Raw genomic sequence first — 12,019 nt, forward strand, 5'->3', positions numbered from 1 at the left:
TTAGCTAATGCTAAAAGTTAGCATAAGCAAAACGGGCTGGTAAATAAAACAAATGAAAGTTGTAACAAGAGTGAGCAAGAGCGACACCTACTGGCTGGGAGGAGTTAAACCTGTAGAGACTGATTCATTTCTGAGGCCAGAACCTTCTCATTCCTTCCTATGGGAGCTGTCTAAAGATTCAGATAAACTGACTAACACATGAGTTCTGCTTTTAGTTCAGTTCACAGAGGGACAAATTTAACATCTAATACAGCAACTCATGATCTGTTGTCTTTCCACAGATTATTCTCGGTTATAAGTTAGTCAGCAACCCGTTCATTTGTTCCTGTTGTTAATGTTGGCCTCTGGACACGTCCCACAGAGAAGGATCTGAACTCCTGGAACAGGTTCTTTTCTGTTTAACGCCTCAGCTGTGTTTTGAAAACCTGTTTAAGTCCCACCCATATTTATTTTCCCATGGGAGTGCAACAAATCCAGCAAGGCAGTTACTAAATCCCTCCTTCCCACAAAGAACTTTCTAACATGAAGCAACAGTTTAATGATGCAATACTGCAACAAGGATGAGAGGGAAACACATGTATTGACAAAAACTAATCTTTGAGATGTAATTTTTTTTATATGATGGATGCAGTTTGAAAGGTTTTCTTTTGATAAAACATTTAGTGTGAAGCACTTTGAAGACAAACCATGTTTTAGCACCTGGAGAACTTTTTCTAGTTTGTGTTTGCATCTTTTTGCAGTTCTGTATAAATCACATAAAAGGATTTATCAGATATTTTAATCAATAATGATGCATTTTTTGCTATGCAATGATCCTGCATGAGGGTTTTCATATAAAATGGTGAGAAGAAGAGGAAACAAAAAACAACAACCAAGGTCAATGTGATAAAACTTGCCCAATAGCTTCCCTGCAGAAGGAAGACATTTATTATTGCAGCTTTCAAACACCAACAGGAACTGGATGCTTTTAATGTGTTATTATCAGTTCAGAATAGTACAACTGTGCTTGAAAATTTGCAAAGAAAATTATGAATTCACACCAATATTTAAAATAATAATAATAATAATAATTGATCTCACATTAGAGAAATTTACCTCTGCATTTAAACGATCCCCTTGGGAAGCAGTGGGCTGCCATTGTGGAGCGCCCGGGGAGCAGTGTGGGGTCTGGCCCAGAGAGCCAGAGTGGCAATATGTGGAGGTGGGGTTCGAACTGAGAACCTCAGGATTCCAAGCTCTATGCCACTAGACTAGACTGCCACCCCCCCTGCAATAGACAGGCAACCTGTCCAGGCTATACCCTGCCACTCGCCCCATGATAGCTGGAGATAGACACTAGCTGCCCCTCGCAACCGCAGCAGGGATGAGCATGACAGAAAATGGATGGATAAAAAGTAGTAATGAAGAAAAATGTACTAAATGACAACTTAGTAAAATAAAATATTAAATCTTTAAAAAACTTTGCAGTACCTTTCTCATGTAGAGTGAATCAACATAACTGCAGATTTAGAAGTCTGACTGAACATTGCCTGAACATTACGGGAAACACCCGATTTCAGCGATTGCTTCAGTGTTATCTCTTTCTCTCTCTCTCTCTCTTTCTACAAACATTTATATATATGTTTATATATGTGTTTTGTATAGGGTTGCAGGACCCTATCTCCAGGTGTCTATGGGCGAGAGGTGGGGTCCACCCTGGAAAGGTCGCCAGTCTATCGCAGGACAACACAGAAACAAACTGGACAAAAAACAATTCATGTACACACTCACACCTAAGGAAAATTTAGATTCAGGTTAACTGGCTTTTCACTGTGGGAGGAAGCTGGAGTACCCAGAGAGAACCCACGCATGCTCAGGGCAGAAGGACCCCGGGCCGGAATCAAACCCAGAACCTTCTTGCTGCAAGGCAACAGGACACAGCACTGTCTAGAACCTTTGACTAATAATAGCTCAGTGGACAGTTTATCTTCATCAGTCAAAGGCAGGTCTAAAGAAATCATACTACAGTCATTCAACCTGCTACTGGTACCTTTGGCAGACATGAAAAAATTAAACACAACAATCTCCATAATTCTTTTGAACTGATTGAATCATTAAAAGGTTTTAAATGTCCATGTAAACGGCGACATAATCAAACCTCTCTGACATGCTATGACATGATGTCCCAGATGTGCTCAATCATATTCAGGTCTGGGGAACGGGCAGGCAGTCCATAGCGTCAAAGCTTTCCTTTTGCAGAAACTGCTGAAACACTCCAGCAACATGAGGTCCAACTTATTAGGAGGAACCCAGGGCCAACCACATCAGCAAATGCTCTCACAAGGGGTCTGAGGATCTCATCTCGGGCCCTAATGAGCGTCCTTCACAGTGTTGGGCTGTAAGCACAACCACCATCTGTGGATGTGGGGCCCTTATACCATCCTCGTGGAGTCAATTTCTTATTGTTTGTGCAAGGTGACCTGCTGGAGGCTTTTTGAAGGGCTCTGGCTGTGCTCCTCCTGTTCCTCCATGCAATAAAAAGGAGGAGGTAGCGATCCTGCAGCTGGATTGATGCTCTCCTACAGCCTTCTCCACTTCTCCTGGTGTACTGTCTTGTCTCCTGGTAGCATTTTAAATGCTTTTTTCACCTATAGGCAAATATATGATGATTAAATATTGTTGCCTTTTTTCTCCACTCCTAAATAAAAACACTTTATTTCAAAGTGAGACGCCAACAATTTTGTGTCATCACTGCATCACGCCACTTCTGATTGCTGAAGGAAGGCTAAAAAAAAAAGTTTTTAATGACTTAGAAGTTAGCTGATAAAAAAGTTGCTGCCCTGTGCAGATTAGCTGCTACAAGAGCTGAAATGTTTGCACTCTGTCTCACATCCTCCCTTCGCGATCAGAGAAAGTGGGGGTTTGTTAAAATGCAGGCGCAGAGCGGCTAAGAAAGCTGCTTCTTGGAGGGTAACAGCTCTTATTGCGATATTCGGTATTTAACTCAGTAAGGACACTTAAGCCACACCAGGACTGCGTCTGCGGTCACCATAATAAGTGCTATCTGAATAGTGCTGACAATTAGGAAGGAGCTAGGACAGGAACTTCCTAGCGCTAATGCAGTTAGCATAGGGTCCTCCGCTAGAAGGCATATGGTTTCCCACAATGCTTTGCGTGACATGGTGTATTGGTACAGCCCAACCAACAGAGTTAAACAAAAAGGCATTTTTTCTTTACGTGTATTCTGTATGAATTTTTAATGGATTGCTTTAGCCGTTAGCTACATTTGTGTAAATTCTGTTTTTCGTAGCTCTTTTCCCGGGGCGCACATGTGGTGCTGTACCTATTGCAGTGGTTATAATTTGTACTTAAACATTTCAGACTGAATTACTACAAGTAACACTTTTGTTCTGATATTCTCTAGCCTTTTTTTTATCTTTTGTCTCCCTTCACCCCAGCTGGCTTTCATTATTTTAAGTATTTCCACCATGTTTCCACCTGATGGTCCTGTAACCACTAACAACAAAGGCCCAGATTTTCCATCAAGCTCAGCTCTGCTGATGTTGGTTTATAGGGCAGCATTGTTTGATCAAAGCTTTAAACATCAGACTCCCCACTTTTTCTTTCCTTTCTTAAAAAAAACAAACAAAAAAATAAAGAAATCGCTCGCAGCAGAGAAGCCGAGGTCTTCCAACTCTCTGCTGCTGTACCACCCATCACAGCATACTGTTGTGTCCCTGCAAAAGCTACGCTCCACTTTCCGATGGTTGTGAGTTCTGACAATGAGATGAGACAGAAGAACGAGGTGGTGGGGGACGCGATCTGCTGACCAGCTTCAATTAGCTACAGACAGCTCCATTTCCCGTCTACGACCCAATAAAAGCCGAGGGCCGTGAGCGGGCCCTGGCTGTCATGGTGGATACTCAGAAACAGAGGCTGTCTTTCACCAGTCTGTGCTGTGATTCAAGGACTCTCTGTCATGCTTAAATCCATCCCAGACAAGAAGATTCACAAAGAAATAGGTCAAGATTTCCACATGTTTTCAGAGAAGTTCACAGAAATGTTGAGAAAATTTGCAGAAGCACTGTTTTTATTTTTTGCTTTTAGATGTAATTAAGGTCAGATCTTTTCTAGTTAAAAGACTTGGTATGAAAAAAAACAAAATCTAAGGTTAAATCAAGTTTTACAAAAATTTCATGCATATTTTTAAATGGAAATTTGAATTTGATTTTTACAAGTTTTATATTTTCTGATTTTATCTTTTAAATTTCTCATTTTCAGACTGAGTTTTAGAAATGTTATACTTTTCAAAATGCTTTTCCAGATCATATTTTCTTCACTTCTGGGGGCGTTTTGCTCTGGAGTGAGAAGAAAAAACACTTTTCTCTACAGGACATTAACAACAACATTTTTTGGGGACTTTAATGAATGAGAGTGTAATCCATAAAGCGCTTGAAAGTCTTGAAAATAATAAAATTTGCAAATCTCAATATGAAAAACAGGAACTAGAAAAAAATTACAGTATAAAAAAAAAGTTTAATGAAAACAAAACCTGAAAAAGTTCAAAATGAACAAAAAAACTTATATTTAATAATTAATTTTGAATATTTTGAAAACATAAAATCTAAGAAAACAGCAAACTTACTCTCAGAATCTTTTTTAAATTATGAATTTAATTTCAGTTCCAGTTTTATATTGCATTTTTTTAATTTAATTTCTATTTACAAAACCTGTTCTTTGCTTGAAGCAATGATGGAACGAAAATGATTGCATATGTTTGCAAAATTAGCTAAAACATTAAACAGTTATTTACCCAAAGAACCACAGTGAAAGAATCATTGCCGTTATGAGGAGAGAAATGGGCACACCATCAACATGCATGCAGGTAAATACTATCCTCTGCTTTATTGGAAAAATGGCTTTTAAAATATGGAAAGTTGAAAAAGGATCCCTGATGGCCTTTCTGAGTCATAATCTTATTTAATTTGGTGAAATCAGAGGTTTCTGTTTTTTTATTCATCCATCCATCCATCGATCTGCAGATCATGAAGTCTTTTTTTAATCTTTTTTTTTTTAATTAACTGGCTTACTTACTTCTTCTATGTATTTATTTTTGTAATTTATTTATTTTATTATTATGTGTATTATTTGGTTCTCTCTCTATGTGTCCATATTTAAGAGGGTTGTTTTATTTCATTTTCACCCTTTAAAAATTTGAATCAGAAAGAAGCAAATCAGACTGAGAAGCAGAAATGTTTGGGTTTAATTTTAGCTTTTCTGCAATGAGTTTTTTTCTGTTGGATGAAGAAAAAAGGAACTTCTTCCACTGGTTCTGTTTTTTAAAGTGTGCACAGATCCAGGATAAGCTGGTGCAGTGTCCATGGCAACTTGTTTGAGCAACAACAAGAAGCTTTTTGTCCTGATGGGCCACTTTTCTGAGCTCTGCAGTGACTGCTCTCCTTTTTATCCTGCCTCTCTCTCTCTTTGTCCATCACACTAGAGCCTTTTTTTTCCAAGTTTTCCCATGGTGCATGGTGTCCCCACATTGGAGGGAGTGTTTACAGGATGTTATCTGTGTCAGTCTCGGCCCCTGGAGTCTCTCCGGAGTGGGTTCTGGTGGAATGCTGAAACGGGATGGAGGAGGAATTTCAAAAGGAGGAGTGACGAGAGACAGGCACAGAGAGAAGGGTGAGGGAGAGAGGGGGGGGGAGTATAAATAAATCCCAAGGAGGCTGGTGCTCATAGGCACAGCTGGACTCCTGGATAACTGGACTGCAGCCCATTGGAATATTTAACCAAAAAAGGTGAGTTTTTATCATCTATTTAGTTCTTTTTTTTACAAAGAAAGAAAGAAAGAAAGAAAGAAAGAAAGAAAGAAAGAAAGAAAGAAAGAAAGAAAGAAAGAAAGATGTAGTTTTGATGATAATTGGAATCATAGAGTAAAAAAAAATGTCTTTTAATGTCATTTTTTTTGCTAAAATGCCGTCCTGTGGTTTCCTGTTGTCTCTATTAAAGCTTTTTAAGCTCTCTAGCCAAGCATAAAACCCTGACCAGTGTTGGATCAAGTGCTCAGTGAGACTCGCCTTTTTTTGTTATATAAAGATAAGGTTTGGTGTCACAAAGGAAGCTATTTTTTCCAAATGTTATAACACAAACTAAACGATTTCCCAGCATTTAACAGCATATTTTTCATCTTTTCCCATCTTTATGCAATGGAATTAAACTTTTGTTTTACTTTAAATTTCAAATGTTGCACTTTTCTTGCTTTTCATTCTAATCAGACGGTTTACATGCAGTTATTTGTAAAAGGGTTGCTGGCATGTGACTGAATAATGTAAATCTAATCATCACGGTGTTAGAAAAAACAGGCTGTAAAACGACACCATAATGAGCTCATCACCACAAAGATAATTGGTCAGCTTATGAGCTACACACATCTACCTGCATTTTTCTCAACGTTTAGGACCAAGCAGACAAATTAGACGTTTAGATGATTTGGTGGTAATTAAGTGGAGATTTAACTGTGGAGGTAAGGGTGGAACAAGTGCAGTGGAGGAAATTTTCTCCTCTCACAGTTGGGTGTGCCTGTTCCTGAGCTACGTTTGGGCTCCAGTGAACATAAACTGATTGAGCTCATCTCTCTTGAGCATTTAACGTAGAAAAACATGGATCATTACTGATATAAACCCTGCTTTTCCCATATTCTGAACATCTGTGTTTGCTTTGGGTCTTGGCTATTGTTGGAGCAGCAACATAACGTCCCCCAAAGGGCCAGCACTGCTAAGTTGGGCAATAACTCACATCATAATTCCTCTGTACACATACTATGTTTGATATTTATTATCATTTTATGCAGAAGTGACTTGTTTGAGTACCTTTGTGAGCATTTGACAATGCCATCAAGGCCTTAAAAGAAGTCCCTGTCATTAACCGAGGCTGTGAGGGCGCGGCATGAAACTGGATGCCAACATGTGCTGACATGACCAACCGTTGCGTTTACTGTAGGTTTTGTTTGTTAGGGAAATGTCCTCTAGGAAAAAAAACTGTCTCAGTGTCAGCTGTTTACCTTTTCTTTCACACCTACACCAGGAAAAAAAAAAAAAACAACGTGGTATTTTGTTCTGAAGTTGAAATAAATCACACTATTACGAACTTTACAAGGGTTTCTTTCTTTTTTTCATGTTCTTTTCTCCTTTTAGGAACCAACAAACTCTCTGGATTTCTGATTAGGTTTAGTTACCGAGACAAACGTAAAGATGAATACTGTGGAAGAATGGCTCGTTGAAAACAGGGACAAGATTGAGAAAGGTGTGGAGATCATGGGGCAGGCCTCAGAGGTGCTGGCGGCCACCGTGGGCCAGCTTCACCCCATCCTGGAGGCTGTTTTCGTGGCTTCTGCTGAGCTACTCAGCAACCCAGAAGGCAAAGAGGCTCGCTACCTGACTCAGCAGTTTGAAAAAGTCAACTCCAAGCTGGAGGGAATCCAGGATGAGATTGATAAACTGGCGCTGGAGCTGCAGAAGACGTCAATGAACAAGCAGAACTTTGACCGAGAGGCGCAGATTCTCAGTCAGTACGAGAAGTTCCAGGACTTTGTCAATGCCAAGCCAAAGTTCAGGGAGAAGAAGAAGGAAAAGTTTATCAACCACTATGAGGCTACCGATGCTGACATGAACCTGGATGCAATCTACAATGCCGTCAAGGGGGAGAACCTCTCAGGAGACCCCATGCTGGAGACGGTGCTCGCCACCGAGCAGAGAGGCAGAAGGGCGGTCGAGGATTTCTGTGCTCGGCTGAAGAAGCTCTTTGTGGTGGGCATCATCTCTGTCATGGGCTACGCCGCACTCAAGGAAGGGACCGTCGGGGAGGATATGGTGAAGAAGTGGCAAAATCGAATGGAGGACGTAGAGAAACGGATGAAAGCAGCTGTGGATGACTGTACCGTGAACTTTCCCAAACAGGCCAAACTGGACATGGAGCAGCACGTCCAGGAGAACCCTGGTACAGTCGCTCCCGAGTTCGTTAAATCTCTACTCGATTTGCTCACCAAGAAATATGACTGGGTGAGTTGGTCCGTCAGGGCCTTCAACGACAGAGAGCGCATTTTCTTCTTCAACTGGCTGGCGGGAAAGAAGTACCACGCAAGCGGCGGAGCCAAATGGTTTGACATTCTGACCAAGAACAAGATCAAGGTGGTCATCTCGTTCTGCGTCGACCCCAAGCCCATCAACAAGAGTCAGATCCAGGAGGAGATCGGGCAGCAGAAGCTGAAGGGGAACATGATGGCAGTGGCTCTGTCCTTGAACAAGAGCTTCCCCAACTGCCTGGTCCATGCTGTGAGCCATTACAAGGCAGTGGTGGAGACCAACAGCTTCCATGAGGACTGTTATTACTTTGGAAAACACAAAGGTGCCTACATCTGTATCCATCCTGAGTAGCTTCCAAGGCAGAAGGATGTGTCCGCCAATCTCTAAAGTGGAGATCTTAGTTAAATCTGTAATAAAAATGGCTATATCTGTTGGTGTATAATCTGCTTTGGGTATTGCTTTGGGTCCATGTCTTTCCGGATTTCCTGTTTTTATCCATATATCCAGTCAAATTATGTTTTATAAATCTATCAGAGCCATTACTTTTTTGTAAACTCTGTCATTTGAGTCAATACCAAATAGAAATTCCAAAAATATTTGCTGAATCAGAGATTTAACCTTTAATTAAAACCTACTCTACCCATAGACAACATCAGCAACAAATGTAGATGGTTGCTTTATGGTGTTTATTGATGTTGAGGGGAGAATTTAAGCACTGTGATACTAGAGGTATTTTAAAACAAGTTATTGAGTGTAAAAGGTAATTAAATGCTGGGTTGATTGTATAAATCTTGGTCTTCTGATCTTCTCAGTTGGTTAGGGTTTAAAATGGCTAGTCCAAGAAAGGCCTGGTGCAATGATCCGAAAGTTAAAAACCAAACAGCAAGGATTAAACGAGCTGCTTTAAAAACAAGTTTGTGTCCGATTTGCATCAGAAGGTCATTGATGTCTACAGTTGGTTTAAAAACAGATGGACATTTCGAGTAAATTGTATTTTGCTGAGGTTGGTGACAATGCCATGCCTGAACCTCAGGCTTACTTTTTAGTTTTAAGACGAATTGACGTATCCAACAAGCAAAATGAGCCGCTGAGAGAGTTATGAACTCAAGTTTATCCTGTTAACAGAAAATAAAGAGTAAATAAAAAGGTGTTTTACTTCAAATTTTTTAAGAAATTACCTCCGAATAAATAAAGACGCTCTTACAGTTTGCCGTATGTTGCAGCTCTGGAAAACTCATGAAATCCTTTTTCCAACAACATTGAATTCTGTTTATTAAATTCAAACAAAGCTGAAGAACAAAAGCATCAGTTTGAGTTAAACCCAGGTGTTGTTTACTCTCTCATTATGCAGCTGGGAGCAGCAAAGTTAAAGAGCCGGTACAGCAAACCATCTGAAACCACAACATATTGTCTGCTTCAGGCTTTCAGAAGCGTTCGATGTTCAGGTCCAGCCAGTTGGTGCTCATTAGAAGCAGCTGTGTGAAAATTTGAATCCATCTTTGAGCTCCTGGTTTGTATTCCCAATTAAAAAAGTTAGATTAATGCAGAATTTCCTTCTTACAGGAAATTAGATAAACTACATTAGAAGCTGCAGGACGGGTGAGCGGTTTGTCTGTTAGCTGATTTATTGTGTCTATGGTTCATTTTGCATTTAAAGTGTGAATGTGAAGAAACTTTCTTTTACATGTTTGTTAATTATATATATATATATATATATATATAAAGCATCACATACACTGTATTGCCAAGGGTATTGGGTCACATGATGAAATAAATTATTTGGCTGCATTTGTACAAACTTTGGTTTGGTAAAAAAAACTTTACTGATCTGTTTTGACGTTAAACCTTTTGAGGTGAATTAAAGTAAAGTCTGAAATTCTGATTTTCTTCTCTGTACGCACACTAAAGCCTTATGGAAGATGTTTGATAGTTAAAGTAAAAGTACATCAACTAATTGCACCCGTTATATAAAGAACAGGATGTTTATGGGGTTGGATAGCTGACAATAGAAACATATTTGTAGATTTCTAAATCTGTAAATGAAAGTCTAAATCGTAAATATTCAACATTTGCATTTCTTCCTTCTTATAATCTGATAGAAACATGCGAGATCTGATCTTTATCAAATTCACAAATGACACATTTTCTAGTAGGAATCAGAAATTAACAAGTTTGAGCCATAAATGTATCAACAGGAATCCCAAATTATTACAAGAAGCCGTAAAATCACACGTTTAGGTCACAATTTTCCAAGTAGGAATTATTAATTTACAAATGATCATTTTTTAATTCATACTTGTATTGTTGCAAAGTTTTATCTTTGAAACTTGTGTTCATAAAAAAGACAAATCTTAAACGTATTAATGTTTTTTGCATTTATTTTTTTTAAATGTACACATTTACGACCGTTATTTTACCCCATACATGTCATTAATGTTAAATTAGACAAATACTTTTGGCAATATATAAAAAAATACAATGTATAAAGATTTGGCAAGCTGTTCAAGACCAAGTACAATCATCAATATGTGTATAATTCACTTTTATTTTTAATAAACAACAGAATAAAGAGTTGTTGTCACCTGGTTTTCATTAATCTACCATTTAAGGACTTAGAAATAAGACAATATGTAGTTTTCTTCTTAGCTATTGTTTTTTTTCTCTCTCTCTCATTGAAGGGCCTGTTTTGTCAGTTAGGTTGAGGCTGAACTGTTGCCTTTTCAAGAGGAGCAACACCCTTTTTTTCCACCAGTGTGTCTGGGTGTGCCTCTTCCCTGTAACTCTACAGCCACATGACCAATAGGAAGACAAACAGGAGTTTAGATTTCTTCCGCAAACTTTACAAGGTGAGTCTATTTCTGATCCCAGAACATCTCACAGCGCAAAGCCAGGAAAATAAGAGAAAAACATGATCGTTTGTTTCTGGTTAGAAAATAACCGATTCTTCTTATCTGACTTAATTCGGTCTCTGGTTACATAATCCGGCCCTTTGCCCCATTTTTTTGGCGCATTTACCGCATATTTCATAACGAGGTTTGGTTTCCTTGGTTTCAGAAAGGAGACGTTAAGAGTCTGCTGAGTTAATTCCCTGTTTTAGTCTAAAAACGTTGATGCTTTTAGGGGTTATTTTCTGCTGCCAGCTCATGGTTTCTTTCCAGGAAGTGCCTGTTGGGGCGTTTGGGTCCCTGTTGCGCAGCGCAGAAGCTCCTCGGAGCGGATCCGCTGCGCAAACATGCGCTGTTTGTTTGTTTGTTTGTTTGTCTGCGGCCTCCTGCTGTAAACCGACAGGCTGAGAGGACTGATCGATAGCTTTTACATTAACAGCGCGCATTAACAGAGGCTGGAGGGATTTCCGCCTCAGTGGTTTATGTGGGAAGCAGAAGCAAAGCCGGACCGAGTTCAGCTCTTCTCTTCTGCCCACATAAACATGCTGCTGCTCTTATCAATAAAAGAGGCTCTTTGCACAAATCCTTCCCCAGTAAGTTATTAACTATATTATTTATTTGCGTAAAAGTCACGATCCTACGACGGATTTTTTTTTTCCAGAATAAAGTCGCAAAATACCGAGAATAAAGCTGTAATATTATGAGAAAAACTGATGCTAAAGTATAACTTAACATGAAGCTTGACATTCAATTCACTTCAGTTTATTTATACAGCTCCAATTCACATCACATGTCATCTCAGGTCACTTTCCAGTTCACCAGATCATCCAGGCTGATCGATTCAAAGTTTTTTATCTAAGGAAAACCAGCTGATTGCATCAACTCATTGACTCTCAAGCAATCCCTCACACTAAGCATGCTTGTAGCGACAGTGGAGAGGAAAAACTTCCTTTTAACAGGAAGAAACCTCCAGCAGAACCAGGCTCAGTGTGAGCGGCCATCTGCTGAGGCCCACTGGGGTTCAAGGAGACAGAAGCATATGTACAAAAAGATGCAGAGATACAAAAG

General features: G+C 39.5%; 1 protein-coding gene across 3 annotated transcripts in view; it reads left to right on the forward strand.

Moving 5' to 3' along the window:
- The first annotated feature begins 5,633 nt into the window (after positions 1–5,633).
- LOC107102411 overlaps positions 5,634–12,019 on the forward strand; it is a 19,325-nt gene continuing 12,939 nt past the window's right edge. The window contains exons 1-2 of one of the 3 annotated variants that reach the window (XM_015401722.1): positions 5,634–5,783; positions 7,179–8,964. In XM_015401722.1, coding sequence (XP_015257208.1) covers positions 7,236–8,417 — 1,182 coding nt within the window. In that variant the 5' untranslated portion in view covers positions 5,634–5,783; positions 7,179–7,235 and the 3' untranslated portion in view covers positions 8,418–8,964. Of the gene's footprint in view, positions 5,784–7,178; positions 8,965–10,744; positions 10,913–12,019 lie in introns of those variants that run through there. The other 2 variants (XM_015401723.1, XM_015401724.1) reach the window with 2 other exon arrangements.

This window comes from Cyprinodon variegatus, unplaced genomic scaffold (assembly GCF_000732505.1).
Source record: "Cyprinodon variegatus isolate N-32 unplaced genomic scaffold, C_variegatus-1.0 Scaffold1251, whole genome shotgun sequence".
Classification (NCBI taxonomy): domain Eukaryota; kingdom Metazoa; phylum Chordata; class Actinopteri; order Cyprinodontiformes; family Cyprinodontidae; genus Cyprinodon; species Cyprinodon variegatus.